General features: G+C 40.3%; 2 protein-coding genes across 3 annotated transcripts; one reads left to right on the top strand and one right to left on the bottom strand.

The window, feature by feature from the left end:
- Window positions 1–1115: 1115 nt before the first annotated feature.
- On the bottom strand, window positions 1116–7439 carry LOC145444131 (spermine oxidase-like). The gene is made up of 3 exons (XM_080322057.1): window positions 4836–7439; window positions 1962–2415; window positions 1116–1908 (listed from the first exon to the last, which is right to left on the bottom strand). Exons 1-3 carry the CDS (start codon window positions 5021–5023, stop codon window positions 1351–1353), a joined length of 1200 nt encoding a protein of 399 aa, XP_080178183.1. The 5' UTR covers window positions 5024–7439; the 3' UTR covers window positions 1116–1350.
- Window positions 7440–12600: 5161 nt separating this feature from the next.
- Window positions 12601–25824, top strand: LOC145444321 (uncharacterized). Of its 2 annotated transcripts, XR_013916653.1 has the most exons (6): window positions 12601–12944; window positions 14714–14946; window positions 16931–17146; window positions 19102–19308; window positions 22788–23729; window positions 25420–25824. XR_013916653.1 is itself a non-coding variant. In XM_080322267.1 (5 exons), exons 1-5 carry the CDS (start codon window positions 12884–12886, stop codon window positions 22977–22979), a joined length of 909 nt encoding a protein of 302 aa, XP_080178393.1. In that variant the 5' UTR covers window positions 12601–12883; the 3' UTR covers window positions 22980–24523. The 2 variants fall into 2 exon arrangements, 1 of the variants encoding a protein (XP_080178393.1); XM_080322267.1 differs by lacking the exon at window positions 25420–25824 and having other exon boundaries at window positions 22788–24523.

Raw genomic sequence — 25824 nt, 5'->3', positions numbered from 1 at the left:
GAAAGCCAATTCATTGTTCCACGCAAAGTTACAAACCCAGTTTGCGTCGTTTAATTTCCTCTTCCTTGTTCTGTTTCTGTTCAAACCATTCGCGGTGAGTGGAAAACTCTTTAAAAAATGTACTACGTAGCGGGATTCTCTTGAAACAGAGTCCAACCTAATACAGATTCAAAACAATAACAATCTAAACTCGAGCATATATCAAGAAACCAGAACACATCAAAAATGAGTAATCAAACGAAACAGAGACGGTGCGATCAGATAGCTAAGCAGATAAATTAATATGTATCAATGCCTTGTCAGTAATAATTGCGTTCATGATGAAAGATGTCGGGGGCCGCAAAATAAACCTCTGCGGACCGCATGTGGCCCGTGGGTTGAGAACCCCTGGTCTATGGCTATGCGAACGAATTACGATCGTTCAGATTTAGATCGAGTAGATAAAGTCAGTCAATTCTACTTCTACTTCAAGTAGTTTCAGGCTGCTTTTAAAAGGACTACTTCTAATCGTACTTGAGTAGATTTTTGCGTCGCTACTTCTACTTCTACTTGAGTAGCCTTCTTGACTACTTTGACCACCTCTGTACTTATATAATTTTGACTCGAGTCAAGTCGAATTATTTCCATATCACCAGCGACTCAAGTCCGAGTCCAAGTCAAGAATCAAAGGGTTGAGTCCGGGTAGTGGTGTCGATACTAGAGTCCAAGTCATAGTTTTCTCAATTCATTATCGAGTTCTCGTCGGGTTCAACTCACATTTTCGAAACTCTTGGGTGATATCGATAGCCTTGCATTTATGATATACAGATTTTTCTCACTCTTAACATGTTCATTCAAACAGATAAAAGACATATTATTGCATACGCATACGCCATTACTCGAGTAGAAGTCGGGTCGAGTCATCACACAAAGTGACTCAGGTCAAGTCGTGTCATTTTCCAGGTTTAAGAAAAACACTCGAGTCAAGTCAAGTCAATGAAAAATCGCGATTCGAGTCCGATTCGAGTCAATACATCCCTGGCAACATTCATTGAATCAGTGATGTGCAATGGTTTATTTTGGATTGAATGTAAGAATCCTGCGGGCTTCTCTAATTCAAGTTTTGTACGCGCCGTCGATAGTTCCATATCTGTTTTGATGTGTCGCTTCGCCTGCAAATAATACTTTCGGAATTCCGTTAACGGAGAGCAGCTTTCTAGCAATTCTCTTGATACAGTTAGTTAGCCCGGGTGCTATATAGCTGTAGGATCCTAGAAAATGCTCGTTTTTATGCCAACTTGTCACGAATACGTCATCGGGAACTGGTATCGCATGGTCACGTATGAACATTCGCAAAATTGCTGTGAGTCTTCATCCAATTTCTGCATTGGATAGTTCCAACGCTTCGCGTGATACATGTGCATTTGCCCATACCACCAACATGTTTTCAGTGATGCGGTCTATTAGATCAATGTCACGGTACCAACGTGTATTTTCCGTAGATTTAGAGACATTGCAAGCATCCCAAAGCAGACGCATCATAGGGAAATCGGTGTCATTCCAAAATTTGATTTCGTAGTACAGAAAGATTTTGTTCACAACTCCCAGTGCCATTTTGTTCGCAGCTCTGATTTTAAGCTTTGGCAATTCAGGCACAAACATGTCATGGTGATACTTCTGCAAAACGCCAATAATCGACACAGTCACAATTACGTGATCCGCAAAGATTGACTCTGTGTCCCCTTCACTGTTGATAAAGACAACCTTCACCTGGGAATCGATGGATGTGTGTGTCGAGTTGCTGATACCGCTATATTGGCATTGGATTTTGGCCATACTACTTTTGTTACTTCTTTTCCAAGTTGAATGGCTGATTTTGGGATTGATTGTTGTAATATGTCCAGCAAGACTGAATACCCCTGCGGTATTCTGATATTGCCGCCATCAAGGAAGCGATAATACAATAGCGTCAAAACGCTAACGTTCTGCGACACCTCCCCCGTCTCCAAAGACCATTCTGTCATGGTGTTGTAGAAAATAGCATCCGTTATATCTTTGTCAATTGTAGTATTCAGAGATTTGAGCCTAATGTCCCACGCCTCCCTCATTTCTTGCAGGAGAGTATTGTCCTTCATCGAATTTGGATTGTTCATCGTGGCTAATTTACGGTAAACGTCGTCATAAAGCTCTTCAGATGCAGTTAGTAGTCGAGCAGTCGCCGGGTGGGATTTCCTGCCGCTACTCAACTTGCTTGGTATGCCTATATCCCATTCGTCCAATGTAACATTGTACTTGCGTGATACGAGCTGGGAAGAAGTAGCCGTCGATTGGTCGATGATGAGATGAATTTGTAAAGCTATATCCATAGTTTGTTCAGTCGTAAATACACGATACGTGCTGGCCAATTTGAACTTCCACCCAGTTGTGACGTGCTCGCTGCAAATAATTATCACGATGCCTTATACCAGTGGTTTCCATATGGTTTTACTGGTCGGGGGAAAAGGGGTTCCGCATACCTTTAACGGAGACTACGAGGATGCTACTTTCGAAATTGCAATACTTATTCTATATCTTGGCGGCCTACGCAAAATGATTATACTGACACTACAAACATGTAGAACAGTGGTTCCCAACGTGGGCCATATCGTTCCCCATAGGGCAATTTTTGAAAAACACGGGGGCGAAAATACTATAGGGCGATTTGGGGGCGATAGGGGCGAAAATTGAGATCTATTTAATTACCACGCGAAGATGGCTTATTTTGCATATGACTCCAAAGTTGATTAAAATTCAGGTCAACTCAACGGAAGGAGACGCGGAAACCGGTTTTCCGCGCACCTACTCCAAAAAATACCTTTTATGTCAATCCACCAGTGATCTCAGTTGGGTGAATAGATCCCCCGTTTATATGTCCCCTTTTTCGGAGTGTAGGGTGTCGAGCTTGATAAGGGAGCGACGAGTCGAAAAAGGTGGGTAACCACTGAGGTAGAATCTTCGAAAATTCATATTCAGTTACCTTGATGGAGAGGCTATATTTAACGGGGTTCTCACGATAATTTAACTCATAAGAGCGATGCAAATTATCCCAAAACTACTTTCTCCGTTTTGCTTTCACAAAACCATTATCCGATCAAGTCTGCATAGCAGATGCATAAAGTTGAAGATGGTAACAGAGTAATTAGCTACCAAGCGCAATGTACATACAACTAGGGTTACTATATTTTGAAATCCGTAACGGGGGACACTTTTCACAGAGACGAGAAAACGGATGATTTTCAAATTCATATAGCTAATGTCACTGGGTGGACTAAAAAAGTTCTTTTTCGAATTCGACTCCCGAAATACCCGTGTTTCATCTGTTCGGCCCACATTCGCATAATTCGTGGTAATTTTGGCCTTTTAAGGACATTTGGGCGAAGGGAGGTGATTTCTTGAAAACGGAGGACGTATGTTGGTAACCCTACATAAATCAAGCGTTATCTGACGTAATAATGAGCTACCAAAGAAAAGATGAATACGTCCACCCCTCCACATAAATGATATTCAAATCAGCCGTTCTACTCTCACGGGTTGAATTTATGCAATTTACCACCAACTATTCCTCTGACTCCAGACGTTTTCAATTTACCGACTGCGGGAATTTTTAATTCACCGACTCCGACTCCTGCTCCGATTACTAATATTTCTCCACACAACACCGACTCTGACATTCCTGTATATCTACTCAGAAAATTATACCTCTATTATATTTTTCGCCATGTATGGTTCAGAGAAATTACGAAAACTGTACTCACAGAAGGATATTGAGTTTTTGATGGTTCGAAAACGTAAAAAACTTGATAACTTCTGTAACTGCAACGGCACTTTTTGGTCATATTTGATTCAATTTTAGAGTACATAGAGTGAGTCGTAGTTAGGGCATTGTACCAAACTCCGACTCAGAATCAAGCCGGTATGTGCTTCACCAACTCCAAGCAAGTTGGTTGACGATTGGAGTCTAATTCTAGTCACGGATTTTCAAAAGTGAGTAATTACAGACATAGTGGCGCATTTAAAAAATAATTTTGTTCTTGAACAAATAGAAAGCACGTGCCGTCGTTCAGCATGGATCGTGATACCGGTGTTTTGTTGGGTTGTGTTCTTGCGGTCATTGCTAGCTTAGATTCATCACTACTATAGTGGCACAGCCTGCTGGTAGTTGGTTTTGAATGTCGAAAACTCTCACATTTCAAACTCGAAATCCCGTTCTTTTGAGATGCCGATTCTGTCTCCAATAATTCTAGCTCATTTTCAATTAAATAACAGTCCGTATAATACAGTGTTGGTTAATTGTGTTATGGTTAGTTAGTTGTAGATTTTTAAAAGTTGTAGTTCTAGTTCTAGTTGCGCATTTTGAAAATTCAGTAGATTGTACAAGTCTGGTTATAGAGCAATTCTGAGCCCAGCAACAAAACTTCATAATCAAAGTGCATGCCTCATTTTTGTAGACCAGTGATAATCATCATGTTCGCGACCAAATTCTGCTCCCTTTCTTCATTTGTATGACTACGAATTACCATTTTACCATTCCCAGAATAGCTGATCTCCCAAATATGAGTATCTCCAGGGAAGTACGTTTCAATGAAGGTGCTGAACCATGCAGTGAACCGAATTCACAAATGACATACCATCAAGACAGTCAGAAGTCGACGACTGAGTAGACTTATAGCATATACGTAACAATTCCCAGCTATGTGTAGTGATCAGCTACAGAAAGGCAAATTACGCCATTGTAAACTTGCTTACTAAGTAGCTAATTATGTTTATTACCCGGTATACTGGATTCCCTGTGATTTCATGCATCCATTGGGCTCCACGCTCGATGATCTCGCCATGAAAACGATCCGTGTACGTACAATCTCCCACCAATGCGCTCTTCTGCTTCTAGTACGGTGACGTCACGGACACCATTCTGACTGAGATGTTTGGCAGCGGCCAAACCGCTAACACCTCCTCCGACAATCACAACTTTCCGCCCATACGCTGTAAATGGATACACTATCATTTTTGTGAGTTATATGCAGTCCGATTGAAACGACATATCAACGATGTATAGGCCTAGGTCTATTCTCAGGGTTGGTATAGTGTCCTGATTTCTCAATTCCGGCCGTATTTTGAAAGGCGTTATGCAGACTTGTACAAACTAGGAGATTTTCAAAATGAGCACCTTAAACTAAACTACTCAATTTTAAAAACTACAACTTGAATTAGCGACATTCAAAAATTTTTAACTATAAGTAACTAAAACACGCATAGTTTCAATCCGAAGCAACCTATCATTTTTTATTTTATCGGGATCAGATCGGTTTTCCACATTTATATCCATACAAGTTTGGAATGGGAGTGATTGCGTCCCAGAAAACCCACTACGACACTTTTAGTATAGTGATGGGTCTGAGCTAGCAATGACTGCAGAAACATCACACGACAGAACACCCAACGACGACACGTGTTTTCTAGTTGTTCGTCAACTAATTTTTATTAAATTCACTACTAGAACTGGAACTAGAACTAATCACTATTCAAAACTTGCTACTAGAACTAGAACTATTAGTAAACATTATTTAGTTTAACATCAACATACTATAGATTGGTAATTTGTACAAGTATGGTGATATGATGTATCGTCCTCAGTTTTCACATTTGTATTTAGTTTGGAATATCCTTATTGCGTACCTATTCGCGGCATGTTTGTTCCTATTTCTAGCATGAGGCTATGATGGCCTATTTTTGCAGTCATTATCGAACCATAAAGGCCGTGAACGGGGGACATCAACGATATTTTCCCCCGTGTCTTTCGAAATCTCCCCCATAGGGAGTTTAATCACCCACATCGGCAACCACTGATATAAACCAAGGCTGCGAAGTCAAATTGTCAATGAACTTTGTCTTTGTGGAGTCAAAGTCACGGTAATTTTGTTGTAGAGACATTCCCGACTGGAGTTTGTTAAAATGCTCCCAACTCCAAGTCTGGTTTGAAATTGAGTTAAATGCTCTCAAATGGCATTAAATGCCATTATAAATAGGAGAGCATATTGCAGGATGTGTGGAATCAATCAAAAGAATACGCACAGAATGCTCACCGGCAGAGTAGCCTAATTGACGTTCACCCTCACAGCCATAGTTTGGTTTGAGTTGTTCCTACAACAAATGCCACATAATGAGACATGCAGGAAGTAAGTTGTATTTCATCATTGTTTAATGGGTATTTCCCCAGAAATCCCGGTTTACCTGATGCTATATTAGTATAATCGAGTGATATTCGTGACCTGTGAAATAAGCAATTGATAAACACATCCAGCATGAATAACTTTTGCCAATAAAGAATGATAATGTATAACGAGATGACGAAGTTGTTCATACGAAGTATTATCGGAATCATAAACAACCGTAAAGATGCTCGAAACTTATCCAACTTTAGGCTGGCTATAATAATTTTTGGAAATAAATACGTCTCGCCTAAAAGTCATATTGAAAATATAAGGAACTTACTCGAAATGCGAAAAAATAGGACATTTGGGCATTTGTAGCGTCTTCGGAGGACAATTCACTTTTCTTGAGAAAAGAGGACGAATAATCCTTAAAAAATTACATATGGCAGGCCTATATCAAACCAACAAAGCTCAGTATAGTTTTTCGTTCCATACTGGCGGCGATATTACTGACCTGCAATCAATACCAGTGACAAATAGGTCTGTTATATATAGGCTTGCGCTTGATGATAGGCTTTCATTGGGAATTTTGTGAATACCTGACAGAATCTAAATCTTTTAAGGAATGACGACGTGCTTCCGTTATTATGCTATATTCATCCTGCCGGTCGGTTGTCGGCCAATTCGTAATGTTATCATTAGTGTCGAATGCTATTGACGGCTTAATTTATTGAATTACTTAACGGATTTAATAATCGACGGCAGCACACAGGTTATACACAAATACACATACACCCTTGCATTACAGCAAAAGCTGCAATGACAGTTTATTTGAACGTGTGCAGAATCGAGGGCTTAGTGCACCGAGCCGCAAGGTCAGCGAGTTGCTCCTGCAGTGCCAAGCAGACTTGGACAAGTAAATCATTCTAGGTGTCTAATTACACTAATTAAAGAATATTGCGGGCAATCTAATAACTTATCTGATTCAGGGTTGTAATGACTCGAGTCGCGATTTTCGGATAACTTGACTCGAGTCATTTTCTCAAAATATGGAAATGTCTCGACTCGACTCGAGTCAAGTCGAGTCATTTTCAATTCACCGCCGAGTCAAGTCCGAGTTCAATTCAACAAGCTCGACTTGGACTCGAGTTATTGCGCCTGACTCGGACCATTTCGTATGACTCGAGTCTCAGACAGACGGCCAATACCGACATTTCATTGTAATTTCGAAGAATAGTAAAGTTCCCACACTTTTGGTATTTCACCTATTGGTACTGGTTCGTGAAAATGCGTCCAGAAACTGTCAAAAGTGAGAAGAATTAGTATATTTCAACTGCCAACGATTCGCTATCACCAAACATGGTTATAAAAAGTCGGTATATTAAGACATTAACTCGAAACTGAGCAGTTAGCGCAATTACTTGGACTCGGACTCGAGTCATAATACCATGACTCGGACTCGACCCTCTGCTTGTTGGATTGAACTCGGACTTGACTCGGCGGTGAATTGACAATGACTCGACTTGACTCGAGTCAAAACTACAAATGTGAGATTGACTTGTGACCACCGGAGCCTTTTGACTTGGTTACAACCCTGATCTGATTTTTGAAATGTTTCGATGCTTCGTATTTCATTTCTAGTTCACCTGAAAATGCTTCAGCAGAACTCAGCAAAATTCTAATTCTAATCTCATTTGGAAAATCTGACAATATTCTAGTTTTCCAATCCTGGTGCTGAGCGAGTGAGCTCAGCGGGGAGGCCGTAATCCAGCAAGCAAATCTTTGATAAGTTCAGGCCACGGCTCGAACCCATAACAAAAAGGATGATCTATAACTTAGTGGAGCGGTACGCTACAATACCTCGTCTTAAGAAGAAATAAAAGCAGCTGGATTATTCCCCGATCCAGGGTCAGGATACCCCGACCAACCCAAGCCTTGTACAAATAACGAAACGGACATTATACAAAGAGCCTTGGCATCAAATGAGACTTACTGACCTCTGCGAAAAGTAAATGCAAAACTTATCTCTTGGGACTTTTCTAAGCAAGCAACTAGCCGGTTGTAATTTCAACTCGCGACGTTTATGATGATGCAAGCGTCATTCCATTGGTTACAACAGCTTGTCAAACAGATTTTCCAGATGTGGTCGGCTAGCGGCATCCACCTTACAATTCATTTTGCAATATCACCTGGTAGAAGAAGAGAGAGGTAGTGCAAAAGCCAGATATATGAGTTTATGATAATGACTCAACGTTACTGTACATAGCAGTGGTCATCAAACGGGGTGCTATTTGGAATGTTCAATTATGTCGCGATCGTGAGTTAATGAGGTGCCATACTACGGCCTGTGTAGCATGCGCTCCTTGCGTCCGGATGTTAAACCCGGTGATGTTGTGGTTCGTAATTGGAAAGAAGGTATTGACTACGCGTGCCTATATGAGTTGCGATATAGAAGTCGACAAAAGACCTCGGAATATGGCGTAGCACAAACTAGGATAAATTGTTGTGGCACAATAAGACGGTGCAATGTTTCACTGCTCCATGGTTATCTTGATATGTGACAATCTTTTTAAAGCAGTGCGAATTTGGAAAGGTATACTATAGTGCCCTTTCAAGAATGATATTGTTAAATCCGTAATAAAGGCGACAGGAGCTTTCAAACAATATATTTTAGTCCTTATAGTTAACCTATTTTTGGACCTAACAATAATACGGCAACGGCACTTTTTAACAACATTTGGAAAATGGTTCGATTTTAAAGTACTTGGCGCCGGATTCGGACTCCAAGCAGTACATGTAAGTGTATTGATAACTTCAGCTCAATCAAGTTCATTAACAATTTTATCAGATCAACACACCACAAGATTGCGATTCAATGAGAAGATAGGAAGGTGCCGACACGACTAGAGTATTTGAAAACAGACACACACATGGGTCCATCAGGCGATGTAACGAGGAGCCATGCGCCCGGAATGAAAAGTAAAAGAGGAAAATGTAAAAAGGACATATGCGACACAATCAAGTGGCATGTGACGGAAGGGGAGATCGATATGTCAGGTCGTGATCCGATATTTTGAGGGCTGACTTATATTAAGCTTACCAAATTTTGGAAATCTAAAAAGAGGACACTTTTTCAGAAATTTGAGACTTGCAAAACCGAAGAAGAATTCTCAAAATTCGGTGAACTTTTCCCACATTGTGACCGGTTGACTAAAAAAAAAGATCAACTTTCCCGCTCAAAGCCGAAAATACCGTTTCTTCCTCCACATTGCCGGGTGGTTGACTAAAAAAAGGTCATATTTCCGCTCAGAGCTCAAAATACCGTTTGAGCGTCACTGTTGTGCTAAGTTACGGCATATCACTCGCATTTTGCTCTAAATATGACCTAAATTTTCAAAAAAGAGGACAAAATCTCAAAAAAGAGGACAATAAAGGGCGTCCCCCGAGGACTCTTCAAAGAAGTCATAAAAGAGGACAAATCCTCGTAAAAGAGGACGTATGGTAACCCTAACTTAGGCCATTGATGAGCTGATATTGATTTCTGACAATCCGTAGCCGTCCGACGGCTCGAGTCTCTGACTATCGAATGTAAACTTGGAATGACAACAGCTGATTTTGCAGCTTCGTTCCGCTTGGCTGAGGCTGTGAACAGAATTGTTTTGCGTAAGCGACTGTAGGATTTCTGGCAATCCAAAAGTAATCTTCCGAAGCGCAGAATCTGAATCTGGTCTTGATCGAAAGCTACTGTCGCACTGATTCCAAAAATATGAATTAAAATATAGTCAAGGGTGGTGATGAAATTGCTCAATGCTCATGGCGATGTTCATCAAGCAAATGCACGATTTCCCTTTTTTCCACAAGATCTGTCATACTCATCAAAACTCATATGCGATTTCAAGACTGAAAAATCTTTTATCGGCATTGAAACCCTGTGTCAAAAGTATGGGCAACAGGGGACCAGTATGTGTGTCCAGTCCTAGCTGTCCAACATGTTACTGCCAAAAAATTTGGAGTCCTAAACATAAAAGATATGCGGAAAGTAGAAATTGCGGCGACTGCCCTGAAAACTTCAATGACTTTTTTACCTCGGTATCAAAAGAGCATAAGTACGACACACGCGCGTCCACGTCGTCCAACTATCATATGGTTCAAGTTCAAGTTCAAGTTTATTCATAAGATTTCATCACTTCAAAACAGGACAAAAAAGATCATCGCTCTATCAAATATACCGGACCTGAAGTGTAGAGCAATATCTCGCCGGCCAATTCGACAGTCGTCGAGCATGCTGTCCACATTCAAGTCGAAATATAAGCAATTTCTGCTGAATGAATGCTGGTCAGCCCTCACCATTTACCGGATCACGATCGGACATATATCGATCTCGCCTTCCTGATTTTATCGCCTGCCACTTTATATTATCTTATTTTACTTTCATTCAGTGTGCACTGTGCAATTTGCATGCCTCCACTTTACATCGCCTAGGCCCAGGTGGGTGTCTCTGATCTAAGACTACTCCAAGTCGCTTCGACACCCTCCTGTCTTTTCATTGTATCGCATTTTTGTGGTATTGAACTGATAAAAATTGCTAATAAACCGATCAATCAATCAATCAATCAGTTTTTATTAATATTTTCATCATTTCAAAACACCACAAACTGCGATACAATGAAACGGTTGGAAGGTGTCGAAACGACTTGGAGTAGTCCTTCGGATCAGACACACACCTTGGCCTAGGCCAGGGGTCACCAACCTGGTGCCCGCGGGCACCAGGTAGCCCGAGAGGACCAGATGAGTGGCCCGCGAGCCTGGTCTAAAAATAGATCTAATAGCAGCATTTGCCAATATTCGTCAGATTATCACCAGTGAGCTTTTAAATATATAAATTGAGTGATTTCGTTATTGTTGTTTAAATCACACTATAACATGTGACTTAGAAATGACAATACATATATATAAATACTTAAAATGATGATTCCAAATATCCCCAATTACAATTAGTAATATACCAACATGTAGTAGAATAACAAGATATCGAAGACGTAGAATAGGCCTCGGCGTACTGCATGCCCATACAGGCGATATGAAGGCATGCCATCCACGGTCTTCTTGAAAGGGTGGGAGGTTCCGTTATGGTAGCTCGACGTCTCGGACAATGCCAAAGTAGTAAACAACATTACTATCCGGTAGCAAATGGCGGTGACGTACTAGCAGATGCAGTATGCCCTATATGTATTGCATCTTTTGACACAGCTTGTCTCTCTTACACTCAACGCAATTTATAGTACCATGTTTCTAACTTTCTGTAATCGATGCTGCTGTCAGGTATAATGAAATCTGTCATGTCTGGATGCTGAACAGTTGGAGATTGAAATTGTACCACTGCAAAATCACCTCCACCTCAAAGCCCACAAGGCTGCACCAAACTTTTGGTGCCTTGTTGACACGGAAAAGTACAGTGGTGAATGCGCACTGCGCAGCAGCTATGAAGGTTGCAAGCGTGTTTGGTTCAACTTATCGTTGTGAATCAGCCTTTGCGGACACGACATTCATCAAATAACAAACACAGAGCACGCCTCACTAATGCACATCTGGAACACTCACTCAGAGTTGCAGTGTAAGTTACATACCAGAGTACAGCGCACTATGGTTGATAGCATGCAATGCAGGCCTACCACTGACTGGTTTAGAAACAGATAACACGATGTCCAGTCTAACGTGTGACGAGATTTATTTTAAAATCTGAGCTTATTACAGTTGTTATATAATTTATAAAAACACGGTGCGAAGTAATTCGTCATTTCTTAAAAAGTCTTAGTGGCTAGCTGGTTGAAATGAGATGCTTTGATTTAAAAGAATCTCTTAGAAGTCTTACCGCTATGCGATACCTGCCCAATGCTATGAATATCAAAGCGGAAATTGAGTTTGATACGGGTAAACGGCGGGAGTAAATGGTAGCCCGTCGCTTCAATCAGTACCCAAAAGTAGCCCTTGGTTGCAGAAAGGTTGGTGACCCCTGGCCTAGGCGAAGTGAAGAAGAGACATGCACACTGAATGAAAAGTAGAGCAGAGAATATAAAAGGCAAGCGACAAAATGAGGTGGTATGTGGCGGAAGGCGAGATCGATGTTAGGTCGCGGTCCGGTAATCCTGAAGGCCGACAAGTATTCATTTAGAAGAAATTGCTCATATTTTGACTTGAATGTGGACATTCTCGACGACTGTCGGATAGCCGGCGGGATTCTGTTCCACAATTGGGGTCCGACATACTTGATAGAGCAATGCGTTTTCTTGTGTTCCGTCCTGATTATATGGTAGTTGTTCTTCGCTGATGCGCGTGTGACGTACTTGTGCGTTTTTGACTCCGAGGTGAAGTAGTCGTTGATATTTGATGAAAGTCGTTTCGGCATCTTCCTATCATTCATTGTATTGCAGTCTCGTGATGTTCTGAAGTGATTAAATTTTATGAATATACTTGAACTTGCACTGGAACAGAATCACTTCGCAATATCGTGATACGTCCGATGTCATCGTCACGTATCCCCTTAATCGCTACGGTACCCCCGTGGGATTGAATTCTCAATTTTCCACCTTCTTGCTGGTCGCCTTGTTTGTTTGATTGCTTATTTGTTTGTTTGACATGCGCAGCGTGATTGGTCGCATCTTAGTTGCAATCCGTATTGAGGGTGTGTCCGAGCAGACTGCCGTGGAAATAAGATGGCGATTAGCAGGCTGGATTCATCATTGAATTATATTCTGGGGACTGCATCAATCATTGGTAAGTCTTCAAGCATTTAGCAACAGCATTCACCTTCGGCAAAAATGGGTTGATCTCGTGGCTCTCAACCACTTGCATGCTTGTATGTGATTAGATACTGGTTTGAGGTAATCCTGGCGATATAATATCAGGTGTGTGTAGGCTAGGGAACTTGTTCAACAATATAGTAGCCTATTTTTACTGTAGCAAATTTCAACCGACACTTAGGTACGGTACCGTATACCTAGAACCAAATCTCATGTTCCAGGCATGCCTGAAGAAAAAATGATGCTTTTTTCACGTGTTTACATCTTGATAAAGGTCTGTGATTGAGTTTGGAAAAGGTCATTGCTAATTAATAGCCTAATTAACAAATAACAAAGATGACATTGACTGATCAGCTCGAAATGAGTCAACTACATTGAAATAGCCTCGTGAAAAACAATGTTGATATAATTTGCAAATAAAACATTTGTAAGACTGAAATCATTGACCATGAAGAGAAAATAAACTGACACACAGGTAAAGTACAGCAAAATATATTTCCAATTTATAATCAATAAGTTGTGTCGCACCAATATAGATTTCATGTATAGGCGGAACAAATAAGCTAGTGGATGTTGTCTTAACAATGCATTATAATATTTTTTTCCAATCGCCTAAGCCTGGTTGGAATTGGTGGCAACGTCACGCAGGATTTTCTGTTTAATTCCTTAATTATTCTATATAGAAAAGCTCTCATCACGCAGGATTTATTTCAAAAAATGGACAGAGATTCCATATAGGCGCCTAAGGAGAGTATTCCTCTAGCACAGCGGTTCTCAACTGGGGGTCCGCGGACCCCCAGGGGTCCGCGAAGCAATTTTAGGGGGTCCGCGAGACCTCTACATTTTTGATAACGTAATTTCCATTTTATTTTTTCATTTGAGAAAGTATGAGGCAGTGCCAGTCGTGTGTGTATGTCTATTAGTAATCTGTATGTCACCATGTTATGTACACAGATTCATTGTGACATCACATATGGTCGCACAAAATTACGATTCGCCGTCTATTCGCTGCGTGAATACTCGCTAATTCTGCTTGTCACTGTTTATACTGATCGCTTTTAATGATGACAAAACGAATGGGTAGTTTCTCATGCTCATCCCTTCACCAAGCCAAATTAACAAAGAAGTGCGAGCCGTTTTACATGGAATGGTTGTCGAAGCATGTGAAAACGGAAGACATAAGTAGGTACGCCCGAAGACCTTTAATTACTATTTAGGGGTCCTATATCTTTTCCAACACACCTGACTCGATCAGCTCAACCGGTAAATCTGATTACGTGAGCAGAGAGAGCCTAAAAATTGCTAGCAATATAGCGACGCAATCATGAATTACATAAATTTATCGCGCCCCGCGCGTTCAGGCGTCACACCCACCAAACGGACTTCCAATCAAGATGATAAGCAGCGGCAAAAAGCGCACAGCCCAAGGAGAGTCTGGGGGGCGAAGCCCCCAGAAGTTTGTTATATCACCTTATGGGGGACCTGGTTGCGCACTGTTGTCCAAGGACCTGGGCAGTGAGTTGGCGTGTTTGCGCAGACTCGTGAAAAATTAGAGGGAACATTGCTTGAGGGGGTCCGCGAGGGTCCGTGACGGTCAAAAGGGGTCCGCGAAGCCAAAAAGGTTGAGAACCACTGCTCTAGCAAGCAAATTACTAATATTGATGCACCCGTTTCAGGGTAGTTCACTAATGTCTATAGGTCTGAGGACGTCGAATAAATCTGATAGTACTTATTCTGTTGCAGGGGGTGGTGTCGCATTGTTCACTGCATACAGATACCTGCGTCCAAAAATTTCGCCATCATGCAATGAACAGAGCAAGAAGAATGTGTACGAGTCTGAAAAAGTGCTCAACGAATACTTGTGCTTCCATTATGGAGGTCAAGAGGTCAACTGTGTGCAGGATAATGCACCGAAAGAATGCTTTGATTTTCCAATGAAATGTGCGGACATCTGCAAAAAGTACTACGATCCCAGTGTAAGTGAATTTTGGGTTTTACAACTCTCTGTATTCCAATACCTCAGCTCGTTTGTAGTGTAGGACTGAGAAAATACAACTAGAACTTGAACTCGCGACCTTTGAAATACGCAACTAACTAATAAACATCTAACTAATAACTAGGGCAATTTTTTTGACATGTCAAATTTTGTAAAAATTTTAGCGTTAAAAATTTTGACCTCTGCATTTCGTTTGTATCGTAGATTTTACACTGTCGGTGAACTTATCATTTGATATTTTACAGCTTGCAGCCTACTTTATAGACCTACCATTGAAGACGGTGCATTATCTGCTCCTTGTCACACTACCTATTTCATCTTTATATTTCGAATTGCAATCTCCGTATTATACTGACGGCCACTACCGACGAGGGTCAGTTGAAAAGCTTATAGTGAATAAATTGCGAATATGAATGTGTTTTTCGTTGCAATATCCTTGTGAATTGTAAATTGGTCAAATAAAACAAATAGGTTGACATGACATGGTTTTATGGTCATTGGTCAACGTACCGCAATATGTTAACTGAAGCAAGAAGCGCATGATGAAAAATTGTGATGTAGATAGCATATTCGGTTAGAAGCAACACGGTGTGTCACCAGCAACTCTCGGGTAGAAAGTGTCTGTCCTTACTAAGTAGCTTGCCAAGTATAGAGAAATAACGTTTAACAGCAGCAGTTGTTGGTTGACAACACTGAAGTTGGTGACACACCGTGTTGAATCATTCTGACAATGGAGTCTACATCAAAATTTTTCATAATGCGCTCCTTGATATAAGAACCATGCTATGCCCACGCAGTCTTACTCCAGTTGGGATATTGCGGTACGTTGAGCATAACACCATGTCAACCTGTTAGTTTTATTTGAATGTTTATGTTTCACAATGAGCAGACAATGAGCTGGCTACAACGGTAGGCCTATAAAGTAGGCTACAAGCGGTCAAATGATAAGTTCGCCCACAGTGCAAAATCACCTATCCAAGCGAAATGCAGGTTGTAATAATTTTTTGACTTTGTTTACAATTTTGACATTTTTTGACATAATGCTACAATTTTGACTTTTTTTTGAAATGTCAACAAAAAAATTGCCCTCTACTGATAGTATGAATTTCTGAATAGCGAATGAGCTAAGAAATATTGGATAAAATCAGCAATTTAGAAGGACGCAGTTTCCACCCCCAAAACTCTCCCCTTTGGCTACACCACTGTTAGTAGTGATGACTCTCGAGCTAGCAATGACGGCAACTGCAACAACATCACACAAGAGAATGCTGGTATCAAGATTTACACTAAACGACGACACATGTTTTCCAGTTCTACAACTAAATTATTTCAAAAATGCGCAACTAGAACTACTCGCTTTTGATAATCCACTACCAAAACTAGAACTTGAACTACTTGAACACCCAGCAGTTGGTTGCAATTTTAGACTTGACCCGAGTTATTTTCTTGAAAATGGAAAATGAATAGAGTCGACTTAAGTCAATTTGTGTATTGATTTGACGTGTACTCGAGTGATTGCGCATGACTCGAAACCTTCTATATGACTTGATTCAATTCTCGTGTATCAGGACCCATACTTGAAAAATATGCCCTGAAACTGTCTTCCATTTGTTTGAATAAACATCTTTAGAGTGAAATAAATGAGTATATTTTGAATGCTTGGATATTACCCGAGAGTTCACAAACCTGACTTGAACTCGATCATGAGCAGTAAACACTATGACTTGGACTCGGACTGGACTTGGTGGTGACTTGAAAATGACTCAACTTGACTCGAGAGTCAAAACTATAGAAGTAAAATTGACTTAATTACTCCTAGCCTAGTGACTGGATACAGCACTGTTTCATTAACCGTCAGCTTACTAGTAGTTCGTACAGTTCTACGTCCAATGAGGCTGTGAAGAACGGGTCAAACCGTATCATATTCACATATGATTATACGGCCTATTTTTGCGCATTTCTAGTCATGTCCTAACGATCGCTCGCTGGATGTCGGCTGCGCTGTGGGCCGGTCCACATTCGAACTGGCGCGGGTATTCCGTGAATCAATCGGAATCGACTACAGCTTTGGATTTGTGAGGAGCTGTGAAGTGCTGGCTACGAATAGGAAAATGGAATATAAGGCGCTGGTCGAAGGGGACCTAACAACCAGTCACATTGCCACTATCCCGAATGATATTGTAAGTGAAGCATTTGATCGTTGTACTACGTACTAGGCATAAGGTATTTTCTGTGCCCTAAAAGGGACCCTTTTTTGCCTGCAAGTAAAACGAAAGTAGGATTGCTCTGTTTAAGTTTGATGATGTTTTACAGTCCTTTGGTAGTTGAATAGCTGGTTCGTGATACAGAACTTTAATATAGTTTCGAATACAACATCCATGGTATTAGAATATTTATTAAACTCAAAGACTTTTCGGGTGCCTCTTTTCAAGAGTTAAAGGTACACTATAGAGATTTGAAGTGATTTAAAAGCAAAACGAAAAGGCAAAATATGACACAACAATCAAAATCACAGACCATGAGGTTCGTACTGTAACAATAACAAACTTTGAAGTATGGTAGCAATTCGTAAATAAACAGTTACTAACACGAAACAAAACGAACTAATGAGAAATTTGTAAGTTATAGAGAAAATCTTTTTGCATAAAATAAGTTTGGTCAATTGAATAATGGTAGACTCCAGCACTTTTAAATGAAACAAAGATCTGCTTGCGCAATGACAGTGAACATATTGTCATTTTGGTGTTGTGCGCAGGCGAGGTTTTCTCATGAAAGTTGACCAATCGACGAAGCGTATGCTTGGTAATTGTCTTAACTATCTGTTTCGGCAGCTAATTTGCATCAGGCGTGTGAGCTCCGCGTAGTCACTTGCGGATGTTTTTGAGCGAATCAATTTTGGAATATGCTGCTTTATACGCTGAAACAGTCTTTGAGATGTTCGTCCTTCATACCTGCTATCACAGTGGCACTTGTATTGGTAGACAACATTACTTGCATTGAAGGCAAGAAGTACATTCGTGTACAACAAATAATCTACTGCAATGAATGTGGTATTGAAATCCTTGGTAGTTGCAGTCGAAGTGATAAGAGGACAAATCCTAAGAGAGTATATATATGGTTTTCTAAAATTAACGATAGGCTACATAACAAATTTGACTCAATTCAACCAGTGGGAGCTAAGTTATTGGAGTATAAAATGTTGGATTTTGAGAAATTCTTCATTAATAATTCTAATTCTAAATCCAAATTTTGTACTCCAGTAACTTCGCTTTTACCGGTTGGAATTGAGCCACATTTGATATGCATCATTTTTTTAGACAACTTAACCATTTATTGGGGTGGGCTTACCTCAGTAATATCCAAAAACCAACTTGTGTGATTATTTCAAATAAATTCAAAATTTTTAACTCTAAAAATAGCTTCATTTCTACAGGTTTGAATTGAGTTAAATTTCGTGTGCAATGTTTTTTTTAATAGCACAGGAGCGGCCAACCCGTGGCCTGCGGTGTGATTCTCAAAATTAGTTATATTATCAGAAAATAAATCCTCGAAATCAAATAACCAAAATTTCTTTATCCTGTCCGTAAAATTCATGATTTTGATGACTAAAATATCAGTTCCGACGCATTGGCGTAGCTAGGGGCCAGCCACATTTTTCATACATCATCGTATATGACCATAAAGTACAATATTTCGCATATTAGCCAAAATCTTTGCTTTTTATAAGTCCAAGCGCCGAATAATCCTGTCCTTGCCAAATAAACCCAGCGGTATACAGAGGTGACCCACAATATATGCAAGTAACATTACTATTGACCAAATTCATTCATTAACTTTCAAAAATTTTCGCGCTGTACGCCGTTATGTCGTAGATGCACTGCGCACCGAGTCTGCATGTCATAATTGTTATTGATTTTGATTGATGCGTATTGTTTTCACTGTACAATGGTTTGTAAATCTCATGTGGCCCTTTGGCCGAAAAGGTTGGCCACCCCTGAGTCAGCATAACAAGTTCATCAAATAGCCACTGAAATTGTAGAAAAATGTTACGTACCACTGTTTTATTTGCTATGATTGTCTAATGGAAAATGCGAGTGCTTCGTACTTGGCCTGCTTTGATTGTTTTTCTTTACAGGACACATCTCGGTGCTCTTTTCTGCAAGGGGACGCTTGTAACCTTCCCTTGGACATCGGGCAGTTCGGCTGCGTGCTCGCCGCAAATTTGATCTGTCGTCTGCCCGATCCTAAAGCGTTCATACTGAGGTTGAAGAATCTCGTGGCTGCCGGCGGGATATGCGTCATCACCAGCCCGTACACCTTCATGAGAGAATATACGCTGAGGGTATGTGAAATTACTGTTCTCTCATCTTCGTGACCGTGAGCCCGGCTGATATTCAAGTTCCTAGCAAAAATCGATATCTAACACCAGCTTACAGGCAGCATTGGTCAAATTATCGAATGTAAACATGGAATGGCAAAGACCAATTTTTCTGCTTCGCTGAGGCTAATAACTGGTTTAATTCACGGCGGCGACTGTAGGATTTCTCGTAATCCAAGAGCTCTCTTCCAGAGCGCAGAATTTACCGAATCTAGTCTTGATTGAAAGCTACTATTGCACCGATTCCGAAAATATAAATTAAACCATGATCAGACACTGCAACCACCCTGAATTCGCCCTCCAAATCCAAGATATCGACATTGTCTGAACAATCGGTGAGCCGCAATGGGTCATTGTTATGGGTCATTCTCAGGATTGTAACCAAGTCGCAATGTTCCGAGTCGCAAGTTCATCTCACTTTTATAGTTTTGACTTGAGTCAAGTCAGGTCATTTTCAATTCATCACCGAGTCAAGTCCGAGTCCAAATCATCTAGTAGAGGGTCGAGTCCGAGTCATAGTGTTTTGAGTCGAGTCCGAGTCCAAGAGGACCAAGACATTATGTTCCGTCCTAGTCCCGAGTCATATGACTCGTCGTGTACAATGACTCGAGTACAAGTGGAGTCAATTCGAGTCATTTCACGCATTTGAAAAAATGACTGGAGTCGAGTCACCAAAAATTCGCGACTCGGGTCGAGTCATGACTCGATTCGTCACTTCACAGCCCAGGTCATTCTGAACATTTCAGGTGTTAGGGTGATATTTGGTCAGGTTTCGGAGCTCTGACCATGTTTTAATTTATATTTTCGGAATAAGTGCAAAAGTAGCTTTCGATCAAGACCAGATTCAGTAAACTCTGGATGATAACTTTTTGATTGTCCGAAATGCTACGGTCGCTGCCGCGAAGCATTTCAGAATCCAGCCTCAGCGAAGCGAAAGAGGGCTGCAAAGTCGGTCGTTACCCTTCCATGTTTACGTCCGATAGTCAGAGTATTCATCGATAGTACTTGATTAAAAGTGTAGCCCAAGTAACGTCAAACTATTTGACTCAGAGTAGAAGTAGTGATTTTCGTGTATGCAAAATTTATTATTTAATGCGTAGTTTTGCCTAGAAAACTGACTTAGTAGTGTAAAACCACTTGAGCGATTATTGCAAGCAGGCAAAATCTACTCAAGTATTTTGAAAAGGTAGCAGTAGGCTACTTCGTTACTGACCAACTCTGCTAGCTCGTGTCAAGACGCAGCCTTTTTGAGGTTGCTGACTGGTAAAATTTCATAAACCAAAATTCAACCTAAATTAATCACGACAATTGCATGCGACTTGAAGGTACTAGTGGAAAGAAACCTCATTTAATGACACTTTTTGATAATAAATATTTATAAGTGGCTGTATTGAAGTTTGTGCAAGGCGAATCTCGCAAAGTCCGTTGCGATTTTTCGGTATCCTTCGATAGCAGCGCGATTTTGTCGTTTGCTATAGCCTCCATTATTCTGCCAATTGTCGCTTAATAGCACTGTCGGGATTTAACGAAGTTTGTTTTAAAGTCTCCGTAGTTTTGACACATAATTTGTCCGAATCGAGTTGCAGGCTGCTTTCAACAATTTCTTATAACACTTGCACCATTGTGACGTATGTCCGGTCCGTAGCAGACCATGAACTCTCTATTGCGATGGAGCCTACCATACAAAGATACGTACCACACTTGTAAATAAGACATATTTTGATGTTTTATATCTATAACACTGGTCAACAAAATGAAAAAAAAATTTGAAGGCAGAACATCTGAGAGCCGTTTTAGGGGTTTTTAAGGTTGCTGGTTACGAATATCACATTAGTTTTGTCAGATTGGCTCTCTGTCAGAAGATATTTATACCCCTAAAAAAGCCCAAAATTACTGTATTTCCCTTAAATATTTCACTTGGTAGGAAAAAAAATTGTAGTTTTTCTAATTTTATACTGCGCATAAATGGCTAATTGACTATGAAGAACCCTCATGTCATTCTCAGTCATTCTATCAATATCAACATGGCATGATGCGAAATATTTGTTTGTCAAAAAAGCAGTTTGTCAAGCCTAAAAATTGTACTTTTGTACAATGGAAATTCATATTCTCCTGTATCAATTGGTCATTCTACCAAGATTAAAGAGGAGTATAAAACTATAAAATTTGTCCTTGAAAGGCTCAACTACAATACTCATACATGTCTCATTTCTTTTGACTGGTAAATGAATAATTTTCCACTGAGTCAACAAAGTGGGTATACCTAGTAACCCTATCAAACGAGAAACTTAAATCTGGTATCTGGAATATTCGAATGCTGATGAAAGATTCCAATTTCACATTAGGAGGAGCTCACAGCATGTAATTTCTCCTAAGATGTAGTAAATAAAACTTTTTAGCTGAGCACAAAGCACCCAACTACAAACAGTTGGTCCGAAAATTCATATCTGCTTATCGAAAACTTGGAACAAGCATGAGCATAAAAGTTCACTTCCTGTTCAGTCATCTTGGTATATATCCTGATCATCTTGTCGATTAGCAAGGGGAGAGGTTCTACCAAGACATCAGAACAACAAAAGAAAAATACCAGGGCAGATGAGATGAACCATTGAACATATTATGTTAGACCAGTGCCGGAACCTTTCGAGAACCTGCACTAAATAGCTTACAGGTGAAAATCGCACAAAAATCAATTTCGATTTAAAATATACCAATAATATTGTATTCCAACTGATTATTTCAAATTTACAGTAAGTGGTTGGTGTAAAACTGATTGAATTAATGCCACGTTATTTGAGTATCTAGGCAAATACTTATGTACACGACTGGAGTAAATTTATGTTCATGGTGTCCGTGAAAGTCTGTAACTATGATAAATCTATTACCCCTAAATATAGTGCTGTTGCTGTATTTTGATATAAAATAGTCTTCTCTGTGTAAAAATAAAAAGTAGATCGGATTTCTAGACTTTATAGTACGACTAAGCCAATTTTATATCTAATCACTACCCCGAAAATGGGATATTTTGGTCAAAATAGCCCCATGGGTTATCTCCGCAACAAAAGCCAATTTGAAAAAACTAAAGTCATATTCGGAATCAGTGCCCTTCAGAACCCCCAAAACCACTCTTACTTTGTCTGCCTAAAAATATGTGTTGACCAGTGTAATTAATAGACGAGCGTTTAACTTCATGTATTTTAATCTTTGAGATACAAAAGACAATATATTGGGCAGGAAACCTGCTACCGACATGCGGTTGAGAACCACTGTTCTAGATTATTTCATGCCCAAGCCCAGCAATGGCAGGAAACCTGTTAGATAAATACTCTTGAAATTTTTGAAATACGCTTAAGGTTCGTAGATGCCATATCTCGAGAATCCGATATCGGTATGGATCGACATAGTATAGCTACTTTAACACTGTGCGCTTGATTCTTCCGCAGAACCGATGGATCGGCGGTTACAAGGATTCCGACGGCAAAGAAGTGCGTGGTTTCGACGAAATCAAGAGCATTCTCACTCCCAGTTTTCGCTTATTGGACAGATTCGATTTGCCTTTCCTGATTCGGGAGACCGCCAGGAAGCACCAGTGGACGGTGGCGGACGTGTCTGTTTGGCAAAGAATAGGAAACTAGCCGACTAATAGGGGCTTGGCGAAGTCGAGTGCCTGAGCGATTCGGTTCTGAATCTAGTATTAGGCTTCTAGTTAAGTATTCAAGTATTACTCATGAGTAGGGCGATTTTTTTTCCTAAAACAGGAAAATTTTGACCCAAAAAATTGAAATTTTGACTTTTTTTGACCTAAATAAACTGAATTTTGAACTAACATATGCAAATTAGGTGTTTTCCCACATAATGTTGAAATTGTACCACTTGTCTTCATTTCTGGTTGGAAATAGCTGTCCTAACGAATTAGTTTACCTTAAAAAACTTTTTTGGCTTAGAAACAGACAATTTTTTGCATGAAAAAACTAGTACTTTAACGAAATCTGGCACTATGAATAACTTCAGTAGTTACAAGAGATACTTTGCTACATTCTCGGGTAGAAAGTGTCTGTCCCTACCAAGCTTTGCCAAGAATGGAGAAAGAACGTTCAACAGCAGCAGTTGTTTGCTGCGGTTGATAGACCCGGTTGTTTCATTCTGACAATGGTGTCTACATCACAATTTTTCATAATGCGCTTCTTGATATAAGATTGATGCAATGCCCAAGAAGTCTATCTTCAGTTAGGATATTGCGGTACGTTGACCATAACACCATTTCTACCTATATGTTTTATTTGACCGTTTATGATTCACAATGAGCAGACAATGGGCCATTTACAACGGTAGGCATATAAAGTAGGCAACAAGCTGTAAAATATCAAATGATAAGTTAACCGACAGTGCAAAATCTACAATACAAACGAAATTAAGACGTCAAAAAAATTTTGACATGTCAAAGAAAATCGCCCTACTCATGAGTATGGATGATGTGGAAAGTTCGAAAACCTACCCTTTATGTGATCACAAAGAAAAAAAATGCCAACTTTACACCACATATAGATAATTTGGTATTATTGCAAGTTATGACCATACCTTTTTCATTACACTGTATGACCATGCGGTGGGTTGTTCACGACTGCACAGAAATGTAGTTTGCACTAACGTGCGTAGTTTGAGTACCACACCTTTCGGATGGTGTGATACCACCAGAGGGGGTCAGTAACAAGTACTTTAAGTAGATTTTGCCTACTCACACCACTTTATCAAGTAGTGATCATTTTAGACTACTTCTACTTGACAATTTTGAATTTTCGTGGCAAAACTAGACCTGGAATGCATATTTTTTCATTTACTTGTAAATGGCAGGGATATCTAGAAACTTCTAGAAGTTCTAGATATCCCTGGTAAATGGTTTCTGTTTCTATTGCGGTACGGACAATGACTACTCTCAAGGGGCACTGCGCTGTAAAAATGATGTGGTCTCGAATTGAAGGGCAAAATGAAATAAAATTTTCAGCAGCTGCTAATTCATTCATAACGTCACCGTAATGGAGCTGCAATTTATTGAAATTTCCACAGGACCTTCACGCTCCAGCTGTCCCGGCTGCGTGTCATTCCTTGACCCGTTACATGGCACGATGTATTTACCGTCGCACTTGCTTGACGCGATTAGGCAGTCACGCTGAGAACGAACTTTAGATAGTTGACATCCGATGTTATGAAGAAAATATGTCAACAACTACCTAAAGTTCGTTCTCTGGGTGACTCCCTACTCGCGTCGAGCAAGTGCGACGGAAGGTCATGTGGAAATTTCAATAAATTGCATCTCCATTACGGTGACGTTCTGAAGGAAATGGCCGCGGCCATTTTTTGTTTGTTTTGCCCTTCGATTTGAGACCACATCATTTTTAGTGCGCAGCAGGGTTGTAATGACTCGAGTCATGACTCGACTCGAGTCAGACTCGAGTCACGATTTTCGGATGACTCGACTCGACTCGAGTCATTTTCTCAAAATACGGAAATGACTCGACTCGACTCGAGTCAATCTGTGTATTGACTCGACTTGGACTCGAGTCATTGCGCATGACTCGAAGCAAGTCATTGACTCGAGATTCAGACGGCGAAGACCGACATTTCATTGTAATTTCGAAGCCAACACACTATTGGGATTTCGTTTGTTGGTACTGGTGCTTGAAAATGCGACCACAAACTGCTAAAAGTGAGGAAAATTGATATATTATAAATGCGAACCATTCAATATCACCAAACAGAGTTAAAAAAGTGGGTTTAGGAAGACTTAAACTGGAAACTGAGCAGTCAACACAATGACTTGGACTCGGACTCGAGTCATAATACCATGACTCGGACTCGATCCTCTGTTTGCTGACTTGGACTCGGACTTGACTCGGTGGGAATTGAAAATGACTCGACTTGACTCGAGTCAAAAATATAAAAGTGAGATTGACTTGTGACTCGGAACCTTGTGACTTGGTTACAACCCTGGTGCGCAGTGCCCCTTTAACTAACTCGAGGTCTTGAAGCTTTCATTTACTCTGACAAAAAGCAATGAAACTATAATTCTAGTGATAGTAAAACTATTGCCGTGGCAAGGAGCGTATAATTTCCGTACTCGAAAACATATCTCGCTGGACTCGAATCATTACGATTGATACTCGATTCAGATTCGAGCACTGGAATCGTGTCAAGCCTTACCAACTAAGGCCCTCCGCCTGGCGCCACCCTTATGAAATCAACATTAGGCAATTTGTTGAGCGTGTCTGTAGCTTTTTATGCAACCGCCAAATTTTTACCTCACTTGTATTACGTTTTATTTGTATTATTGCTGGCGCTATTTCTCTCTACCCTGCGTTGATATTTTGTCTATTTCACAATGATCTGATATCATAATGAACTGCGTGCTTTGCTTTTCCAATTATTAATAAGGGCGCTTGTTTGAAAGTGGTCTGTTGAAAATTATAATTCTGTGAACTGTTG

The sequence above is a fragment of the Botryllus schlosseri genome, chromosome 8, assembly GCF_051294905.1.
Source record: "Botryllus schlosseri isolate E-star chromosome 8, Bs_hap1, whole genome shotgun sequence".
Lineage (NCBI taxonomy): Eukaryota > Metazoa > Chordata > Ascidiacea > Stolidobranchia > Styelidae > Botryllus > Botryllus schlosseri.
This window is presented reverse-complemented; position numbering and strand designations above follow the sequence as displayed.